The 21,152-nt window shown below is 44.6% G+C and overlaps 1 protein-coding gene across 1 annotated transcript in view; it reads left to right on the top strand.

The window, feature by feature from the left end:
* The window catches only part of BRINP1 (BMP/retinoic acid inducible neural specific 1), an 87,844-nt gene extending 68,123 nt beyond the window's left edge, over positions 1-19,721 (top strand). The window contains exons 6-8 of the mRNA XM_038156352.1: positions 6,291-6,527; positions 11,756-11,978; positions 17,327-19,721. Coding sequence (XP_038012280.1) covers positions 6,291-6,527; positions 11,756-11,978; positions 17,327-18,467 — 1,601 coding nt within the window. The 3' untranslated portion in view covers positions 18,468-19,721. The remainder of the gene's footprint in view (positions 1-6,290; positions 6,528-11,755; positions 11,979-17,326) is intronic.
* Positions 19,722-21,152: the final 1,431 nt, after the last annotated feature.

Below are 21,152 nucleotides of genomic sequence, written 5' to 3'. Positions count from 1 at the left end.
AAGTCACAGAGGTTTTATTTGGATGCTAGAAGCCATGGCTTCAGTCCCAGATGGGGAGCTAGTCCAAAAGTCAACAGATAGAGGTCATGGCTGAATTAATAAATAAATACATGCTGGTTAGCAAGAAGTCAACTTCAGTAGAAGGAGGAAATTCACTGGGCATGTAATTTATGAAGGTTATTCCCAAGTTTTTGACAAAATAAGGAAATGTGGGGTTTAATTGCTCATTTGCCCAGATGGTTTTATTTCTCAAATCCTTGTACTTGCACAAATTTTAATTTTTCAGATGAATGGGCTACATTACATCTTCCGCTTTGAGTATAATTTGGCAAGTGCTGTTTTAATCTTTGGTTTCACAGAAACTGGGTTTCATTTACCAAGTAATGTTGTGGATATAATATTATTGTTGTTATTATTTGCCTTTAAAAATAATATGCAGGTTGTTTTCACTATGGCAGTGATTATCCAAATCACTGAGTTCTAGTTCTTACCTAATTAACAATAAGCAGTTTGAGAGGGTTTTACACTGTGATGATAGCTGCTGGTAATGAAAACCCAAGGATGACACATGAGATAAGTGGGGAAGCAGCTAAATCAGCAGGCAGCTCGGGTTATAGGCAGACAAGTGGGTAAATCAATAGACTGCTATTGGTTATCTGATCCTACAAGAGAGGAGATAAACCAAGGCAGGGGGAAGGAGGTGGAGGAAAAGGGAAAAATTAGGAGAGAGAGGGTATGAGGCTGTGATCTCTGATGGAAGCAGAGAGAGAACCTTGGGGTCAACCACACGTGGAGTTCATGGAGCTCCATGGCTGAACCCAGTGCAGGGAGAGGCTGGAGCCAAGCCAAAGGAGACAGAGAGGGAAGAGAGGAAGGCAGGAGCTCTTCCTAATAGAACAAAGTGACCTTTAAAGCTCCACCTGAGTTTTCTACCTAATCTGAAGTGTGGTTCTTGGGATAATTACCCAGGATCCTTCCTCTGCTCTGAGAGGCCTCATTAGGAATTAGTCACAGGGCTGCAGCAGGTAATGGATCGTGACCAAGTCTCCTCTGATCTGATTAGCAGCTGAGCATGAGCTGCTGACAGAAATCCATGTTCCTGCCTTTGTGTCACTCCAGCTCCGAGCCTGGCTCAATAGAAGAGCAGCTTCTTCGTGACAGGGAGAATTTCTCTGTCTGAGCTTGCTGCTGCCCAGCCCTGGGACTTGGGGTTTCAAAGCTGTGCCTTTCAGGAGAGACAGTAGGTGGAATGTGGCACTGACTGCCCTGGTCTAGTTGGCAAGGTGGTGATCTGCCAAAGGCTGGACTTGATGATCTTGGTGGTCTTTTCCAACCTAAATGGTTCCATGAACTCACAAAGGTTTTGGGCAGGTTGATGTTGGGGGAGGACGGTGCAGGGTGTCTGGTGCTGCACTTGTGGTTAATGGGACAAAAAATAATCACTAATTTATAAACCAGTATCCTTGTGGGCCCAGCATGCATGACATGCTCTGGGGTATCTATATATACATATATATACACAACATTTATCACAGAAGGTCTCCCTTTTTCCCAGCACTCCCTGGAGCAGGATCCCTGTGGTGATGCAGGGCAGGGTGCCAGCAGCTCTACAGCAGCCTGTTGGGAAAGGGGAATTTGTGTTCCCTGGACAAGTGTCCTGGGCAGAAATTGGAAAATTTTACTAAAGAAAAGCAACACTTTGAAGAATTTCAGGAACTCCAAATTTCAGAGGCATGTCCTGTTGTATCAACACTGTTATTGACACCTGTGCTGTTCTAAATTGTGCAACAATAAACAGGAAATGTTGCATATCAGGTCGTTTCCTACATCAAATATGGTCATATATTATAATATTATACATAATGCATGTTGTATACAATACTTATATAATATTAAATATATTTCAATATTTAATATTATATTGTCATATATGTGTAAATACCCTTATATATTACACATCTATAACTACATAGAGAGATGTATTATATACCTACATTGCATATATGATAGTATATCATTAGAATTTACATTACAATTACTATTAAAGCTTTCTCCAAGATGGAAAGAACAGTAATGGCAACACAAAACATTTCAGCTTTTCACTGCAGTGAAATGAGGCAGTATGAAAAAATACATTTAGAAAGTCAAAAGTGCTTTTGGAGTCAACATGCTCTCGCAAAATGCTTCAATGGAACTGCATTTTCAACAGAGAACTCTTCTGTGGAAAATGTTTCAAATAGCTCTAATTTAGAGCTGGGAAAATTTACCTCTTTTAATGCAGGAAGCCTTTTATATACAGTCTAAAGCCAAACATCTATCTCTAATAGTTTTTCTAGGTGAATTAAGGACATGTTCCCTTGTCAGATACTTCATATTCTGCCTGTAGTTATCTAAGATAAACCTATACCAAATCTGTGCTGCTCTACATTTTTAAAGAGGAACTTCATGCTTTACAAAGTGTCAGAATTTCTCCTCTGGTCAATAAATTACCTTCAAAATTAAGATATTCATGTCAGCAGCAAACTTACCTTGTGCATCTGTTATCAGCTCCTGATAGGAGGTTGCTGTTGGGGATGAGCCCATTCCTTGTGCCCTCTGGCTTGGAATGAGGGATTCTCCCCATGGAAATGGTCCAAAATCCCAGTTTTTAAGACCAGCTTGCCCCTCTTCTTGGCTGCTGACATGAGGTTGTTTCATCAGTAGACAGCAGAATAGATTGAAATATATATATATATATACACACATATATATGATTTTTTTGCATGTTTGCAATATCCAAAGACATTTCTTAGAGAGCGACACAGCATTTGGGATATTTTATTAGGGTTGTGGCTGGCAGCAGGGATTTCCCTGCTAGCACAAGCTGCTCAGTAGGGCTGTTATATTCCTTGGGGTTACAGCTTTCCTGCTTTACAGGTAGCAACAGAAGCACCCAGAGCAGTGGTCTCAAAATATTGATGCCACCTGTGCTTTACTGACAACCACAACCCACTGAATTCCAGCAGTATTTAGTCCCTGGGCATGGGATAGAGCTACACAGGAAAGAGAGGATTGCAGGACTGGGTGAAGGTGTTGCTGCTGGCACAGAGCTTGTAAAATCACTTGCTGAGATCTGATCACAGAGATGCTCAAAACTAAAGCAAAAAATAAAAAATAAAAATAAAAAATCTGCCCTTGTCTGGGGATGATGAGGAATCTGTGAATATTGACGTGTACATATATTAAATGCTTCTGTGGGAAAATAGGCACAGCTGTATTTCAGTAACACTGGTTTCTTCCACAAGGAAATTCCTGGCTGGAAGATGTGAGTCATCTGTAATCCCAGCAGCCTGTTTAAAGTCAGGGGGCTGTGTTTGGAGTGGGCACACTGCTGCTCCAGTGAGTGGCTGGATTTGGGTGTCACTTGTGCAAACACAAGCTCTGAGTGTGGGCTTCTTGTCAAATGCTTCAGGCAACTGGTGGGTTCCAGCAAAACTGCTTTCCTGATGAAGTATTTACAAAAGTGCTTTGTTGAGTTGGTGCTCAGTGCACAGAGGTCTGATTGCTCCTTAAACATGATATTATTTCTTACAAGAGGATATTTTCCTGGAAATGTTATTTTTTTTAGAAACCATAAGTTTTATGGGCAAAAAAGTGAGGATCCATGTGAAGCACCGCAGTGTTAAAACATGTTGTGTTTTGGAGGTTACAGGGTATTCACATTCTGCATCTGCTGGAAGGCACAGTGGAAGTCCCTTGCAATGGGAGGTGCTTTCCTTGAAACTTCAGTTGCTTTTTTCACCTCTATTCCCTCCAGGAAAAAAAAAAAAATCTCCAAAGCCAGGATCATTTGCAGCTGGGACCAAACAGCTTGTTGTGCTTTATCCAAGTTCAAATTCAAAGACAAACTATGGAGAACTTAAGAGCCTGAGGTAATTTGATCATATTCAAAGAGCCAGAGCAGGTTGTTCCTCCATGAAGCAGAGTGGAAAATGTGTTCATGGGACTTGGACCATGAATGAAGAATCAGTGCACATCAAGAAGTCCAGCTCTGCTCTCATGTGAGCTTGAAAGCTCAGTGAGTGCAGCTGCCTTCAGGCTCTCTGGTCCCTTTGTGGATCAGTTCTCCAACAGCACTGCACTCTCATTTCATCCTCAAGGAAAGTTTGGGATCCTGGCAGGTGGGGCCATCACTAATATCAGTGTGAGGATTTGACAGGGGACCATCCCTCTGTAGTGGTTGTTTCAGATAAATTATAGATTCCCAGAATGGGAATGGAAGTGACCTTAAAGCTCATCCCTTTCCACCACCCTGCTATGGGCAGAGGCACTTTCCACTGTCCCAGGTTGCTCCAAGTCCTGTCCAACCTGGCCTTGGGCACTGCCAGGGATCCAGGGGCAGCCACAGCTGCTCTGGGCACCCTGTGCCAGGACCTCAGAACCCTCACAGGACCTCAGAATCCTCACAGGGGAGAATTTCTTCCTAATGTCAAATCTAAACCCACTCTCTTTAAGCTTAAAGTCACTCCCCCTTGTCCTGTCATCACAATCCCTGGAAGAGGCTGAGCTTCAGGACTTCCTGAAGACAGCAGGAAGAAATCTGAGCTTTTTCTTGAGACACATCTCAGACAAGACCAAAGGCACCTCAAAATAATGATCCTCTGCAGGCCAGTTTTGAGGTGTTTGCAGGGATGCTGTCCTGGTCAGCTCTTTGTATGTTCCTTCCAGTCCCCAACAGCAAAGCAGAAAAGGCAGATGGATATATGCAGAAGTGTGTCTGGACTGGAAATCCTTCCCTGTGCAAGTGTCACAAACACATTCCCAGCTGGAGGGTGCTCCAAGCTCATCCTACCTGGAGGCTGCCTGAGGGTCAGGCAGAGGGGCAGCTTGCTGCCACCAGGCACGGTGCTCCCCCAGACCAGGGGCAGAGGATACAGGGCTCCCTGTGCCTTCCACAGCCTCCTGAGCCCCCAAACCTGCTCTTCCAGAGGGACCTCATTAAGGCTGAGGTGCTTCTCTGGATCCAAAAGCAAAAGGGTAATGGGGGTCCCAGGGTCACCACCTGCTGTTTTTCTCTTGTCTGAGGTGAACACAACCCATCAGAGATGGGCCTGCACTCCTGAAAGGGGTCACAACCCTTTTTGCCATTCCTGCACACTCTCATCCTCGGAATTATTGTCTGATTTTCATTCCACTCCAGTGAGCTGTCAGGCACGGGTCTGGTAATGCAGCCCAGCAGAAACACAAACAGATGGGTAATTGACCCGCGTGCCTTCATTCCAGCGCAGCTCAGCGCTGCCATAAACTCCTCACGCTGACACTCCAGTCCTGCCCTTCTCCAAGGGGGGTCCCCTGAAAGGCTTGGAGTTATTGTCCCCTGCCTCGTGCTCCACAGACACTGACAGGGGCTGACAGGCAGCGCTGGCCAGGTAGAAGCAAACAGCTGGGAATCCTCAGGGAGATCCACAGGGAGGCTGGAGGAGGACGGGATGGAAAACCACATACACCGTGCACGGGGCAAACACTTAAGCTGGTATTGCATCCTCTGGTACCTGAGCAAGGGGGCACTTACACTGATGCCTGCACAGATGGATGCATACACAAACACTTGCCGTGCAGAAAGGGACAAGGGGATAGATCTCCCTGCTAATGTAAGTCTGCCAAGCAACACTGAAATCGTCGGCACTAAATCCATTTGCACTTTTATAGGATTTGGCAAGTAGCTTTCCTAGCAGGGAGCAAGCTGTGAAGGCTCAGGTACCCAACTCCTGTATTTATGCTGTGGGAGCTGGGCACTTAACTCTGCAAGGGACTTTTATAAATCCCCTCTCGTGGTATTTTCCTTTCTTCTATTTTCTGTTCCTTCTTATTTTCCCTTTCAGTGTGTATTTCCCTTTTTTTTCTGTGGAACCAAACCTATTTAGTATCTCTCAAAACAGGACAGAGCAGCTTAATGCTCATTGCTTCTGAACTAGCACTTAGTTTCAGGAGACAAAACCACCACACCTGGGAATAAGGGAGGCTTTGCATTCAGGGCCTTGTGCTGGGGTCTGGAATGAAAGGGTTTTGGGGAAGGGGAAGTTTCTTGTCACCTTTCTCCTGCAAAGGAGATGGGCTCTGTTCTCAGCTACATCACTACTTGCCCTGGGGGGGTGCAATTTGTATCTTCCTTATTCACAATAGCTTTTAACTCTTCACCATAACTTTCTCAAACTGTTAATGAAATGGGTTTCGAAAAGAGGAACAAATTCCAGAAATGACTTTTTTATTAACTTTTTTTTTCTTCCATAACCCTGTTGTTCTCTCTCCAGGCCTCCAGATCATCTTCCCTCAGTATTTACAAGAGAAGTTTGTCCAGTCTGCCTTGAGTTACATCATGTGCAATGGGGAGGGCGAGTACATCTGCAGGGACAGCCAGTGTGGCTGCCAGTGCTCCGAGGAGTTCCCGCAGTGCAACTGCCCCATCACCGACATCCAGATCATGGAGTACACCCTGGCAAACATGGCCAAGACCTGGACAGAAGCCTATAAAGATCTGGAGAATTCAGGTAACTGAGCAAAACTCACTTTTTCTATTCGTGGCAGGTTGTATCAGGTGAAAATCTTTTATTCCCTCAGGATAATGCTCTAATTTGGCTAAAAAATAGAAGATTTGAACCCAAACCCAGGATCTTTGAACCCAAACCCAGGATCTTAGTCTTGAGGGAATACCCTTTTTTCCTCTATTAAACACACAGACAGGAACACACACCACACATGGAATTATGTGTACAGGGATGTTTTCCATGGAATTATATGTTTGGCTAAAAATTTGATTTTTCATACCAAACCATCTCCAAATCTCTCTTTTAATAATTCTACAGAGAAACTTCCACAATATGGATGATGCAGAAATTGCTTTTAAGATTTGCATGTTTTCTTTTGCTTTGGTGAAAGCAATTCAGAGGGAGAAGAGCACACAGGCCAGATGACACCTCCTTTGAGGCAGGGAGAAGAAGGGCAAATGTCTCCTCTGTCCTGCAGGGCAATGTCTGCTGCTGGGAACATTTCTCTGTTCCACTTTCTCCCCAGGTGAGGCTGGGGGTGTCAGCAGAGTTTGTTCTGTGTTGGTGATGGTATTGGGAGTAGTTTACCCGTAGTAGGTGTGTTGTACTCACAGGATACACACTCCTGAGGGCTTGAGGTAGAAAAGAGCAACACTTTCAGTGAATTCTCTCCTTTAGCAAGTGGCCTGCCTGCCCTGAAACCACATAGGCACAAAGCAGAACTTCATCAGGAACCTGTCCTTGTGCTGACTCTCATCTTTCAGTCTTCACCAGCCCCTTTCCAATACATTTTCTTCAATGATTATAGTCACAACTGCCCAGATCTCCATGTCAGGAAGGAAAACTGTGAGAAAAGGACCATCTAGCTCAATTCAAGACAAATCCTTCATAAGTTTTCTTTCTTTCCTTATGTTGAAAGTCACCTTAATCCTTTTAAAGGCTGAAATGCAGTGGCCTGTGATGTTTCCTCAAAGGGCTGTTGAGGATTTGCTTCATACTTCAACATGTGGCCCCTGCTGGTGTTTGTGCTGCTGCACAAATCACAATGTCCCACTCATGCTGTCACCCTGGTGCTCAAGCAGCCAGAGCAGCCAGGGTGGGAGTTAATGGCCCAAGGCTAATGACCACCTTGAGCAGATCCCCGCAGGTGCCCTGGGGAGCCACAGGGCTGGGCAGTTCCAGGAGCAGGTCACCAGCGAGGTCAGATTGTTCTGAGAGTTTCTGTGAGTTCGTGGATGGGCTGGGTAACACCAGGGCAAAGCAGAAATGTGGATTTCAAGAGCTTTTGCCAGCTCAGTACTGCACAAGTTTACAAGGATTACTGGCAGCGCCTGCCAGCACAGCTCTGCCGCTGGTTTTGTGTTACCAGTTGTTCTGGAACAGCATCTTCACAAAAGGAGCTCAAGAGCCACAGGCTGGTCTCATCAAACCCCTTCCCTTCCCAGGGGATCTAACCCAGCACTAAGATGGGAGCCCCGTGGACAGGGGAGTTCCAGTCCCACATTCTGTCCTTGCTGCGCTCAATCCAAGCACAGGCCAGGGTAGATAATTACATTCAGGCTCCCTCCCCTTGAGATTTGAATGGGGGAAGGTGTTTTTCATTTGCCATGTTAAAGTGACATATTGCAGTGCAATCTCTGCCATATTCCACCCAGGGCTGGAGGCTTTTCAGGGCTAGATGGAGTGATTATCTTTATGTCTAAAGCTGCTGCATCTGATTCATCACTTTGATGCATCATGCGTGAACTTATCCTTTGAGATGGAAGTTGCTATCACAAAAGACTGCAGTATTAGTGTTTTGCTTCTTTGTTTTAATAAATATTCCCAATAACTAGAGGATTTTCTTCATTACGAACAGCAGAGGAGAAATCTCTGATGACATCTGAAGGCTTTTCCAATAAAGTGGACTGAAAGGCACAGGAGTGCTCTGAAAGCAAATACCATTTTGCACAGGAAGCCACTGAAAGCCCAAAACATTTGTATTCTGCTTCTGGTCTGTGTTGGATCCTCTGTTAATTTGAAAAAAATTGTGCAGGGCGAATCAAGGGTTGCTGTGATTTGGAATAGTATCTTCAAAGTCAAGGAGGCTGCAGTGAACTGAAGCTGCTTTGAGTCAGCTCAGGAGATTTTTTAGCCCTCTGCTTCACTGCTTGTGGGTAAATTGAGAAAAATAACGCTGCCTGATTCTCAGCATTTTAGAATGGCTGGTCAAAAACTTCAGTGATTGTGGATTTAAAAAAAAAGCCAATTTTTAATTAAGTCATTTGGTGGAGTTAATTTGTTGTTTATTTAAGACTACTTCTTTGTGATGTAAATGGGAATTTTATTTTTTTTTAACACTGGCAAAAGGAAAATTTCATCTGTGAAAGAGATGTCTGACCTGTCAATTCCCCGTGGTGCCACTTGTGATGCTGAGTCACTGCCATGGGACTGCCTTAGGGATGGGGTGACTCAGCAGACAGAGGGGCCAAGCTGCATCACGGGAGGTGTAGTTCCAGCCATCAGCAAGGTTTGCTCTGCAGAGGAATAAAATAACCACAAATGCAATCAGACTTGTTAATTAATTGGAAATTCTCAGGGTTAAGTAGGAACTATTCCCAGAAACAGGGAATATCCCCATCCATACCGCTGGCTTCCAGGCAGAGTTATAAATAAATATAAATAATGAAGAAACTATGTTGGTTTTAAAGTACTTTTCTTTTTCTTCATCACCCTAATTTTAAACAGCCCTATCCAGCTTTTATTTTGCCAGATTTGCTGCTCATTTGTTTTTCCCCCAGCGTTGCACTGCGGTAGCAAAATGTGCACACTGCACCGAAATTCCTGCCTCGCCCGTCTCGATGAAAAATGTTCCACATTCATCATCAGAGGGAAAAGAGCCTGGGCTCCTGCACAAAAAGGCTTTTGAGGAAATTGATTTATAAGGGGCGGGAAGCAAATGCAAGGCTTTTACTGCTGAAAGGTACCCGGAGTAATCAGCATGGTCAACAGAAGCAATTATACCTGGTGGTAGTTCCAGAGGCCCACGGAAAAGCAGAGCCAGGTCTGGGGAGGAGAAGGGCACAGGCAGCAGCAGTAAAAACAGAGTGAAAACCCGAGAGATGACTAAAAAAAAATCTCTTGGTTATCTTTGGGGGAGAAAGGAGACAAGCAGATGTCTCAGGGATGTTGGTAGTGCAGTGATGATGATTATTTTGATGAGGAGCTCGGTTACACCATGTGATGAGTAGGATGTGAACATCCACTTACCATCCATGTCAGGATGGGAACAACTGATGTACAGATATCCTTTGTTGGGTAGTTGAGCATGAACTGCAAGTTGATGAATAATAGGAAATCTGTTATGCAAATATCTTTAACTTTGTACTATAGGATTTAAAGTATCTGGTTTTTTTTCCCACTAATTCTATGGATTATTTCTTTTTTTTAATTTGAAAATATGTCAGCCTTTACAAGCTCTCCTTTTCCTTCTGAAAATAGAATGAAGGAATTAAAAAAAAAACTGGGAAAGGATCAGAAATAATGTAGATAATGTAGAGGAAAAGATGGCTATGCTCCTTATTGGCTTGTTTGGGAAGTTTGTGGCAGGGTCCTAGTCCAGCTTTCCTCTGGAAGCAGGACCACAGCCAGCACTAGGTCAGGTCAGCCTTGGTTTTGCCTAGCAGAGTCTAAAATGAGAGATTTTTATACATCTCTGATCATGTTCCAGCACTGCATTACCTCCAAGTGACAGAGTATTTCAGTAAATCATTTTAATTTCTCAAGCTGCAAACTGTGTATTGCTCCTTGTTACAGCAACTGTCTCTCAAAGGAGGAGTTTTGCTCATATCTGTGAATACCTTTCGCTGTAATTAAATATCCCTTGGCCTCCTCTTTACCAAATGAGACCAGTGCAGCTCCCCACACCTGACTTTGCAGAACCTGTGCTCAGAGCACCTTGGTGTCCCTCAGCTCTGCCCTCCCAGTCTCTGTTCATCCCTTTTAAGTGGGTGCCCCAGGGGTAGCAGTGCCAAGAAAAGGTGAATATCAACTTCCCCAACCAGGATTCAGCCCACTATGAAGTTTTTTTCCCAGCGAGAACAGAATGTTGACCCACCTCAGCCCCCAGGACCTTCCTCAGCTGATTGTGCCCAAGCCTGTGCTGACACCTGGGGTTTTTCTCTCCTGGAACAAAACATTGCTCTTGTCGTTATTGCATTTGATGGAGTTCTTATTGTCCCACTCATTGTATTTCTCAAGGTCTCACTGTGTCAAATATGGTTTTCTAGCATCAAAAATTGAGTTATTTTCCCCTGAGAAAGTTGGAACCATCTGGTTTTTCCTCATCTGAGGATGTCCCAGCCTGGTAATCAGAGTGAGCAAACCATCCTTCTCAGGTAGAAAGGAGGGGCTGATCATAAACAGAAACAGTATCAGAATTTCTGATTGTGATGAAAAAAAACCCCTCTCAAACAAACCCTGCATAACAGGTTTTTTTTCATTATCAAACTAAATAAAATGGAAATAAAGTGATCAAAAAACCAACAAACACAACAAACAGCAACACTGAACAGTATATTCTTCGATCAATTCGATTTGCTCCTTTGGCTAAAATTGACACCTTTTGTTCTCATCCGAGCCCTGCAAACTATTTTATTTTATTTTCCTCATTACAAAATGCAACTCATTTAACTTCAAATGGAGTTAAATGAGAGGTAAGAATCAGAACACTCTTTTTAAAAAATGCAAAAGCAGGACATTTTAACAGCATCCAAACCTTTCCTCTGGGGAATTTTTAAAGCTTTGTTTTTCCCCCTTTTTTTTAATTACACAGCAAAATGCTTTGCCTTCAACAACAAACAGCATTTCAGGACCAGCTGAAAAACAATGTAAACGAGAACTCTTTATCTGAAAATGATTACAACTGCCGGCTTTTTGTTTATAACCCTTAGGCTATAACCTCGTGTTCCAGGGAATTTCTGATTTTTTTTCTCTCCACCGTGTACATATTAACTGTGTTGTCCCACCTTGATATTCACTATAGGGCTTTTTTCCTATGTGGGAGCAGCAAAAGCCATGGAATTAGTGGCTTCCTGGGGCAGAGTGACAGAGCAGTGAGTTAATGGACATCACCTTCCCCTGGCAGAGCTGATGGCCTCATCATCACCGCTCTTTCTCTACCCTGCTAATAAAAACCTTTGTCACAGCTCGGAAACTTCCGTATTTCTCCCCATTTCTTGTGTGTGTTCCAGATGAGTTTAAATCCTTCATGAAAAGGCTACCTAGCAACCACTTCCTGACCATTGGGAGCATCCACCAGCACTGGGGGAACGACTGGGACCTGCAGAACCGCTACAAGCTGCTGCAGAGCTCGCTGGAAGCCCAGCGCCAGAAGATCCAGCGCACTGCCCGCAAACTCTTTGGCCTCAGTGTCCGGTGTCGGCACAATCCTAACCACCAGCTGCCTAGGGAAAGGTACCTCCATCCTTCCTCAGGCATGGGGAGCTGGGCTGAGGGGCTGGTGGAGCTGAGCTTGGGCTTGGGACTAATCCCAGCAGGCTGTGTTTGGATGGAGGGGGTGTTGGCATGGTTGTTTGGGGGAAACGGTAAAATCTGGGAGTGGGTGGAAATTCCTGGAGGTGTAGGTAACTTTTGTCACATTCTTGACTACGTTCATATCCCTTCTGTGTGGTTTTACCGACCCAGGGGAAGGGCATCACTTATTCTTTAGGTTCTACAAGAATATGTTTAGTCTGTTCTGCAGAGTAAGCTGCTTTTTTTTTGTGGTTTTCCCTCAAGATCCACAGCTGAGTTTTCAGCCTCCACTTGCTGTTAAAAGAGATGTGGAGCACAAGGTGCTTCGGTCTGTTTTTGGATTGTGCTCCTCAATATCCCCAGAGTGAAAGGAGAAGCTTTAGTTTCACTTAGAATACATCACATTTTTGCTGCGAGATGCAGCATGAACCTGAAAAACATCACTGAGCAGAAGTCTGGCAGGGTTATTATAGGTGGAGAGAGCAGATTTTCCATTTATTATAGGTGGAGAGAGCATTTTCCACTGCTACAGCAATTATTGATATCTAATAATCCCCTCCTGCTGGCTCCTTTCAGCCCTAACCTGTAGCTGAGTTGTTTAGAGTCATTTTTGGAGGCTTGCATTTCTGGATTTTCATAAACATCTCTTGCTCTGTCTTTCCACATTGTCTGGAATGAAGCAATATGGAAAATCTTGGGGGAAAAAAAACAGAGTCTGAGTGCCTTTTCTTCCATGCTTCTCTTGGAAGGGTCAGGACGAATTAATATTTGAAGAGAAACTGTTTGTCCACTTCCTTCATTATTTAAATATTCTGTTTCAAGACAAAATTGACAGATTGACTGCTGTCTGCAGCTCTCATCCAGGTCCCTGGCTGCTGAACACGTTGACTTTTCATTTCATCACTGTGCAGCTCAGAAAACTCTTCCAGGGCTTAACACCTCTTTAATTACCAAGAAATCTCATGTTTCTAGACAAAAATTTGATGGACTTACTAGGGATGAGGAGAAATATCTATTAAATGTAAGAGATTATGAAAAAAAGTCTTTGGAGAGCTTCCTAAACCTGGCCGATCCCTGCCAAGTGGCTGAGCTGTTCTGACCAGGCTGAGTGCTGGAGGAGCCACAGGCATGTCCAAGGTGGAATTTTTAGTTGTGTTTGAATTTTTAACAACAACAACAACAACAAAGCAAAGCAGCAGCGAGGAAATCTCCATCCAACCATGTTACTCCAAAAGATTCAGACAAATATGTCTTCAGCATTTATCATCTATTTTAAAAACCCAGCCAAGCAGAAAGGGAGCCTCCAACTACTACAATGAAATGTGGGGGAAGGAGGGTGGAATGGATGATGGCAGATGGGTTTTTAACTGACTGATGTGCTTGATTTGTTTAAGTCAACATCAGCAGGCATATTATAATTTCTTTTCTTGTTTGTCATTCTGCATCTGCAGCTAGGCAGGGGAGCAGTGTGGTAGGAGCTCTATAGTGGAAGAGGTGCAACCCATCTTTCTCCTCACAGAGCTGGGAAATACTCTCATTTTCTAATTGTTGCTGTACAGAATGACAGAGGCTTATCAAGCACGCCAGTGGCTTTGAAAGGATGGCATGGTTCTATTAAGAGCAAGCCTCTCTCTCTCTCTAATACACATAATTGTAAGCCTGCATTATACATGCAAAGGCAAAAAAAATAAAAAAGAGATTGCAGTTGATTGTCCTCAGGGAAAGGAATAGGTGGTGCTTCCAAAAGGAAGATAAGAAAGGAAGAGTAGGGATTCTGGCGATTAGGCTGATTCTCCATGACCCTTTGCAATAAGGGCTAAGGAGACAGATATATCTATATATCTATATATCTATATATCTATATATCTATAAATCTATATATCTATATATCTATAAATCTATATAGCTACATATTTATATTTTATGTATAGAAATATAGATAAAGACATCGATATATCAATATATAAATAGATATATAGATACCAATGTATTTGGTCTGTACTTCTTTTGTCAAAACACAGGAAAGCTTACAGGTTTAAAACAGAGGCAAGGCTGTTGGTTTAAAAAGGAGACCACTCCTCAGTTAATAAAACTTTGATGTCGAATGATCACCTGTAGTTTTATTTTAAAGCACTGGATGTAAAATAGAAATAACATCCAATGGAGAAAGGGGTTATACATGTTCTGGCCTGCAGCCAAAATACATCTCACAGCTGCTGAGGAAAAAAATAGCATTTTTTACTTCACTGTTCCGTACAGAAAACCCAAAAGTACCCCCAGAGCAGCTAGTGCTGGTTGGAAAGTGAAAGGTGAGTTTACAAAGGAAATTATTTAGGTCCCTGCCTTTTTGCCTTCAAATAAAAACCAAAAATCTATCTGTCTCCCTGTTCCCAGCATTGCCAGGGAGCCACATGTCCAGTGAGCAACCGTCAGAGAACACTGCAAAGTAATTCTCACTCAGAGCTTGGCCTGCAGGTCATATTTATTTTCACTTTAGAATCATGGAATCATTGAGGTTGGAACAGAACTCCAAGATGAGTGAGTCCAACCTGGGCTTGATCCCCATCTTGTCACCCTGACCAGAGCAGTGAGTGCCACATCCAGGCATTCCTTGGACATCTCCAGGGGTGGAGATTCCCAGCACCTCCCTGGGAATATTTTAAATGAAGATCAGTGGCTACTCTGGTACTGGTTTCCAGCTGTTCAGCAGTGGATCTTTCCAGCATCCTCCTGCTCTGACACCTCTTAGGTACAATGCCATGAGCCTGAGCCATCAGAGGGGTGTGTTTTAAAAAGTCAGTCCTGTCAGCTGAAAGGCTTTGGCTGGTCCTGTGTATATTCTTAACCTGTCCCAGTTGCAAGAAAAAATGAGGTAATTTATACCACTTCACTTCTCTCTCACACTTCCCGTTGTTGTGTTTGTAGCTGATGCCCAGCTCTGCCCTGAATTCTGCATTTTTATTTAATTACATCCTTTATTGCTGCCATCAGCAGATGGTGGGTAGTCTCCTGTTCCATTGTCTTCTTGTTTTTTTTAGTCCTACTTGTGTCTTTGATGAAAGCTAAGACACACACACACACACACACACACACACACACACTAACAACCTCCCATCCATCCTCCACAAAGATCATCTGGGGAACAGGAAATTTACTGGTGTCCATTGCAAGACATCAGCTGAGGTTTCTTTCCTATTTTGTTCTGCTGGCTGTTAGTATAAAGAAGGACAGAATTATCCAGTGATTTTTTTCCTAAGACAGAACACACCCAAAATGGACAGAATGTGGTCACCTGACTCTAATTTATTCCAGTCCTTAGCCCAGCAACTCAGGGGCATTATCACCACCTAAAACCTGTGTAAAACATCAGTCCAGCACTGCACAAATCCAGGTGCATTTGACTGGCTTTCCAAACAGGAGGCACAAAGCTTCAGATGGGTGGAAATATATTTGTATTGCTGAAAAGTGAGCAAAAATTCACCTGTGAGCAGAAGACAGCCTCAGCCCCCTGGGATGGTTTGGAAATGCTTGTTGCTGTCAGCTTGTGGCTGTGTTTTACAGCCACACTGTGCTGTGCTGTCCCTCCCCTCTGAGGCAGAGCTGTCCCAGGAATTAAGAGGAGCCCTGTGCACTTTTTGAGGGACCAGGGCTGTCACTGTCTCCCTCTACAGCAGATATTTATGGAGGTCACTGCCTTGCTCCCAAGCTCTCCAGCCAACCTTGTCCTTTCCACCAGCTCTTCTTGGCTGGGAACAGGGGGAAGAGACCCTGGCAGCCCTGTACCAGGGGTAGAAGAATACGAAAAATTGTCTGTTCTCATATCCAATACTTCAGAATTTTTCTTCTAATGCCCTTCCTTTTTTCCTTCCCTTTCTTTTTACTCCTTTTCTTCCTGCTTTTCATTTCTGGCTGTTCGCTTTCAGTGGTTGCTGTTGTAGTTTTTCCCTTTCTCCACCCGTTACTCCTGCCCACTGTGTTTCTCTCTCATTTTTCCTTTTACCTGCACATTTTCCTCTCTTTCTTTCCCAACCTTTCTGCTTCTGCTGCTTGATTATTTCTTTCCATCCAGTGCTTTCCTCTGTTTTACACTCTCATCCCTCCACTCGCTCCCTCCCCCTAATCATCTTGCTGTTCTTTGCTGCTGTATCATTTAATGCCTTCTTTGATACAGCCTACAGCTTAATGATTATTCGGAGGTCAGGCGATGCAGGTGCCATGAATTTCACTAATCCAGCTCTGAGAGCCTCTGTCCATAATCACTCCTCCTGTTCTACAGGGGCTGAATCCTAATTTGTCATTAGCCAGTCCTCTCACTGCAGCACTACCAAGAACTTTTTGCCCAGAGGAGACAATGAAGTATTCATTAGCCAGGGGGAGGTGGAGGGGAGGGAGCAGCGGCTGCACACAGGGTTCTGCTGAGGGCTGCTGAGAAAGGAGTCGCTGTACCCAGCTTTCCTGGGGCAATGGGAAGGGGGAAAAGGGGGAAACAAGGCAACGTGGCAAGTGGGCTGTGCAAAAAGGGAATGTGGGTTGCAGTGTCATTTTCTAGGAGTCGTTCCCGGGCTGCAGGATGTGGGGTTGAAAGTGCTGATCCAGCAGCTGTGGGAGTGGTGGGGCTCAGGGGTGGGTGAGTGGGGCTGATTTTAAGGGAGAGACTTCAAGAAGTGATTAATTAGCAGAAGACTTTTGGGGTTTTTTTTTAAGGAGGAATAGTTTTAGCAGCTTTGTCTCTGTGCATGCTGGCTTCCACCCTCTTTTCTACTGTTCTGAGCTCTGCACCATAAGTAGAGGTTGCTGCTTGCTTTGCCTTGTCCTGTTGTGGGTCTGTTTTTTAGAGGGTGGGGCCGATTGCCAATGACCTGAAGAGCAGTTTTCTCCTGCTAGCCTGGGAGTTCTGCTGCCCTTGTGGTGTCTGATAGCCCCACAGCCTCTGGCAGGGCTTTATCAGCTCCATTCCCAGGTCACTGAGGCCCTGCTGGGATCCTTGGCAGGACACAGTGCCTGTCTCGGCTCCTGGTGCAGAGTGAAGAGAGAGAGCTCAGGTGAGCATTTCTAACTGGTAGGAATTTCTTAGAAAGATTTTTCTCATCACCAAAGGAGTAAACAGCAGAGGAAAGATTCAGACTAGAAAGAGACTGGAATATCTCCCAGATGCCACGGCAGGGCATCGATGTTCCGAGAGCTCTGCCTCAGACATATCCCTGAAAACACTGTAGCTCCAGCAAGATGCCAACACCGAGTCCCTGCGAGGCCTTCCTGTGCTAATTCTTCCTTCTCCTCACCTGCAGGACGATACAGGAATGGCTTACCCGAGTCCAGTCCCTGCTCTACTGCAACGAGAACGGGTTCTGGGGGACGTTTCTGGAAAGCCAGCGGAGCTGCGTTTGCCATGGTGGCACCAGTCTGTGCCAGCGCCCCATCCCCTGCATCATTGGGGGCAACAACAGCTGTGCCATGTGCAGCCTTGCCAACATCTCCCTCTGCGGCTCGTGCAACAAGGGCTATAAGCTTTACCGAGGCCGCTGTGAGCCCCAGAACGTGGACTCGGAGCGGAGCGAGCAGTTCATCAGCTTTGAGACGGACTTGGACTTCCAGGACCTGGAGCTGAAGTACCTGCTGCAGAAGATGGACTCCCGCCTGTACGTGCACACCACTTTCATCAGCAACGAGATCCGCCTGGACACCTTCTTCGACCCGCGGTGGCGCAAGCGCATGTCCCTCACCTTGAAGAGCAACAAGAACAGGATGGACTTCATCCACATGGTGATCGGGATCTCCATGCGCATCTGCCAGATGCGCAACAGCAGCCTGGACCCCATGTTCTTTGTCTACGTCAACCCGTTCAGCGGGAGCCACTCGGAGGGCTGGAACATGCCTTTCGGGGAGTACGGCTACCCGCGCTGGGAGAAAATCCGCCTCCAAAACAGCCAGTGCTACAACTGGACCCTGCTGCTGGGCAACCGATGGAAAACCTTTTTTGAGACCGTCCACATCTACCTACGCAGCCGGACTCGGCTGCCCTCCCTCCTGCGCAATGAGACTGGCCAAGGGCCCGTGGACCTTTCCGACCCCACCAAGCGCCAGTTCTACATCAAGATCTCAGACGTGCAGGTCTACGGCTACAGCCTGCGCTTCAACGCGGACCTCCTGCGCAGTGCGGTGCAGCAGGTCAACCAGTCCTACACGCAGGGCGGGCAGTTCTACTCCTCCTCCTCCGTCATGCTCTTGCTGCTGGATATTCGGGACCGAATCAACCGCCTGGCGCCTCCGGTGGCCCCGGGGAAGCCCCAGCTGGATCTGTTCTCTTGTATGCTCAAGCACCGCCTGAAGCTCACCAACAGCGAGATCATCCGAGTGAACCACGCCCTGGACCTGTACAACACCGAGATCCTCAAACAGTCCGACCAGATGACAGCCAAACTCTGCTAACCCTGGACTTAGCAATGGACACTTTGGTGATTGATCCTTTTGCTGTATAAAAAAAAAAAAAAAAAAAAAAAAAAAATAAAACAAACAAAAAAAATCCAAAAAAAGAAAAAAAAAGAAAAAAGAGAAAGAGGAAAAAAAAGTAAAAAGTAAGAAGTAAAAGTGGGGGGAGAGAAAAGGGGAAAAATAAGATTTGTAAAATGTAATTAATATACAAAAGAGGAAAAAAAAAAGAGGAAATTCTTCATTTGTTGAAAACTAAACCCGTTCTAGCAGCTGTATAAGACTGTCAGGCATGTTTGTTATTTCTATAATCCGTCATAAAAGGGTAACACCGTACTCTCTCTTGACCTTGGGGGTGTTGCTTGTGAGTCCTCAGGGGCAGCAGAGGAAATTAAGGGAGGAGCAGAGAGAGAGGCAAACTTCTGTACTGAACTGTCAAGTTTTCTGCTATGCAGGTGCCAAGACAAAGAGACATACAAAAAAAAAAATCAAAGCAAACAAACAAACAAGAGTTATATGTAAATGTAAAAGAGCTACCATTATTCCTATAGTGGGAGTAAATGGTTAAAGATAAAAGATATTTCTTCTGTTGAGATTTATGCCAGCTTTATGTTGAGTTATTCCCGCAGCCTGTGCTGAGCTTTGCTGGAGGACAGGAGGGGATGGCAGCCCTTGGGGACTAAAACTGATGATTTTTCTCACCTCCTTGGTGAGACCACACAGAAAAGGTGGAGGGTAGGTGCAGGGCTCAGGTGTCCTCACTTTGGGATTTCCATCTTGGAAGACATTTCACCAGAGGTAGAGGCTCAGCAGATGCTGGAAGATGGGATGTGTTGGGTTATTTAGCTTGACCTGCAGTTCGTGCCCCACACTGGGCTGGTGCTGCCTCCAGTGGTGCCAGAGGAGGAGCAGCACCTGTAAGTCTTCACTCACTCGTCTTTCAGGCCCTTCTACATAGTCTCTAAAGCAGAGAAAGCCAAAATCATAAAGGCAAAGCTGAGTTTGTCTTTCTGCCTCAGGTGCTGGGTTTTCCAGTAGCACTGGGTAGCCCTCATCACCACAAAAACTAAAGCACAATGCAAGGGAATACATTTCCAAGGAAACCTGGAGGCACTGAAGGGTACATAGGTCATTTCTGTTCACTGGGAAAAGAAAAAATCCTTTTTACTTTCTTATGTTTCTGTGGCTGTGAATAATATCCTTGTCTCACTTACACTTTGTCCACAAAAAAAATACAGCAAATATATGAGAACATTTTATTAAGATATATGCAAAATTAGTAAAAGGGAGGGGTGGGAGGGAAGAGCACAACAACCAAACCTATCCGGAGTTTGCAAGGATAAAGCCAAATTAAAAAGAAGGTGGGTAAAATTTTTTTGAATGTGTGGGGACATGTGTTTGGATTTAAACAAAAAGTAGGATGTTGAATGGAGTGTGTGAATGAAGGATCATCTGAGCTGGGTGATGAAGTCTGAACACTGTGGGAGGTGAGTAGTGAGGTGTTTCTCTTAATTTCACTGGTTTTTTTAGATGAAGTTGATTGAGAAGTGCTAGTGAGAGACTGGAATTCCTGCCCTCCAGAAAGGGAGAAATAAATCTCTGATCCTGATGGCTTCCAGAGGTGGAGGAGCATCCTGGGGAAAACTGGTCTGAGCAAGGGGCACAGTCCTGATCCAAAGACCAGGATTCAGATTTGGCTCAAGATTTAACATGCTAATTCAACTGAGCTCAAAATAGTCTTGTAGGAATTTTGACTTTATTTGAAGGCTTTGGCTGAGATTCTGAGAGTAACATCAGTTCATGCATTGTGGTGTTGGTCAGGTGACACCAGGGGCTTGGGCAATTCAGGCTGGTTTCGCGTTTAATTTGTGTGATTTAGGTTGTTCTCATCCAAATTTACTGAGAAGGAACTGGATACCTTAAGGAAAACATACATTCATTGAACTCTCCTGCTGAGCTACCAATTGAGGGCATAAGAAAAGCAATTTGGGTAATCAGTTGAACCCCAAAAAGGGGGATTAGTCACCAAAGTCTGTCTATCCAAGAATGGGTATCAGAAGAAGAGCTGGGTGAATTAAACAGCAAGGATGATTCTGGGGACATTTCCTTTACTGATAGTTTTTTTTTTTTCCCTACCTTGTATCAAGATCTCTCCCTTACCTGGTCAGTCCACACAAGAGGCCTTGAGCTGCCCATTTTTCCCAGTGTTTGTTTTTCATTTGCTTGGTCTTTGCTTTGTGTAGCAGAAAATCATATTAGACCTCACCATTCCAAGAGTGTTCTTTATAGATGTGACATTTCTGCCTCAGCTTTCTGATAAGAGAACATTTGGCAGCAATCGTATGCATGGAGGTGAGTTTTAAGCAAATAGTAGAGAGTATTCATGGGAAATGAATGTCAAATTTGTAATTATCAGTAGAAATAATGTTCCTGACAGTTACATCCATCTAAGCAGGGAATAGAAATGTACTGTTTAAATTACATGTATGACCCAAAGAGCTGACACTTGAAAGAACTATGGTTATAGCTCTAAAAATACTGACTGCTGCCTGAGCTGCAGCCTGCATGCATTGATGGGATTTGCTCATGGCTGGGAATAGTGACCGTGCCAACACGGAGTGAAATTAATTCGATAAATTCTTTCCTTTGAGATAAGAATCCAGGTCTAGTGAGTAGAAGCCAAAG

This window comes from Motacilla alba, chromosome 17, assembly GCF_015832195.1.
Source record: "Motacilla alba alba isolate MOTALB_02 chromosome 17, Motacilla_alba_V1.0_pri, whole genome shotgun sequence".
NCBI classification, from domain to species: Eukaryota; Metazoa; Chordata; class Aves; order Passeriformes; family Motacillidae; genus Motacilla; species Motacilla alba.
This window is presented reverse-complemented; position numbering and strand designations above follow the sequence as displayed.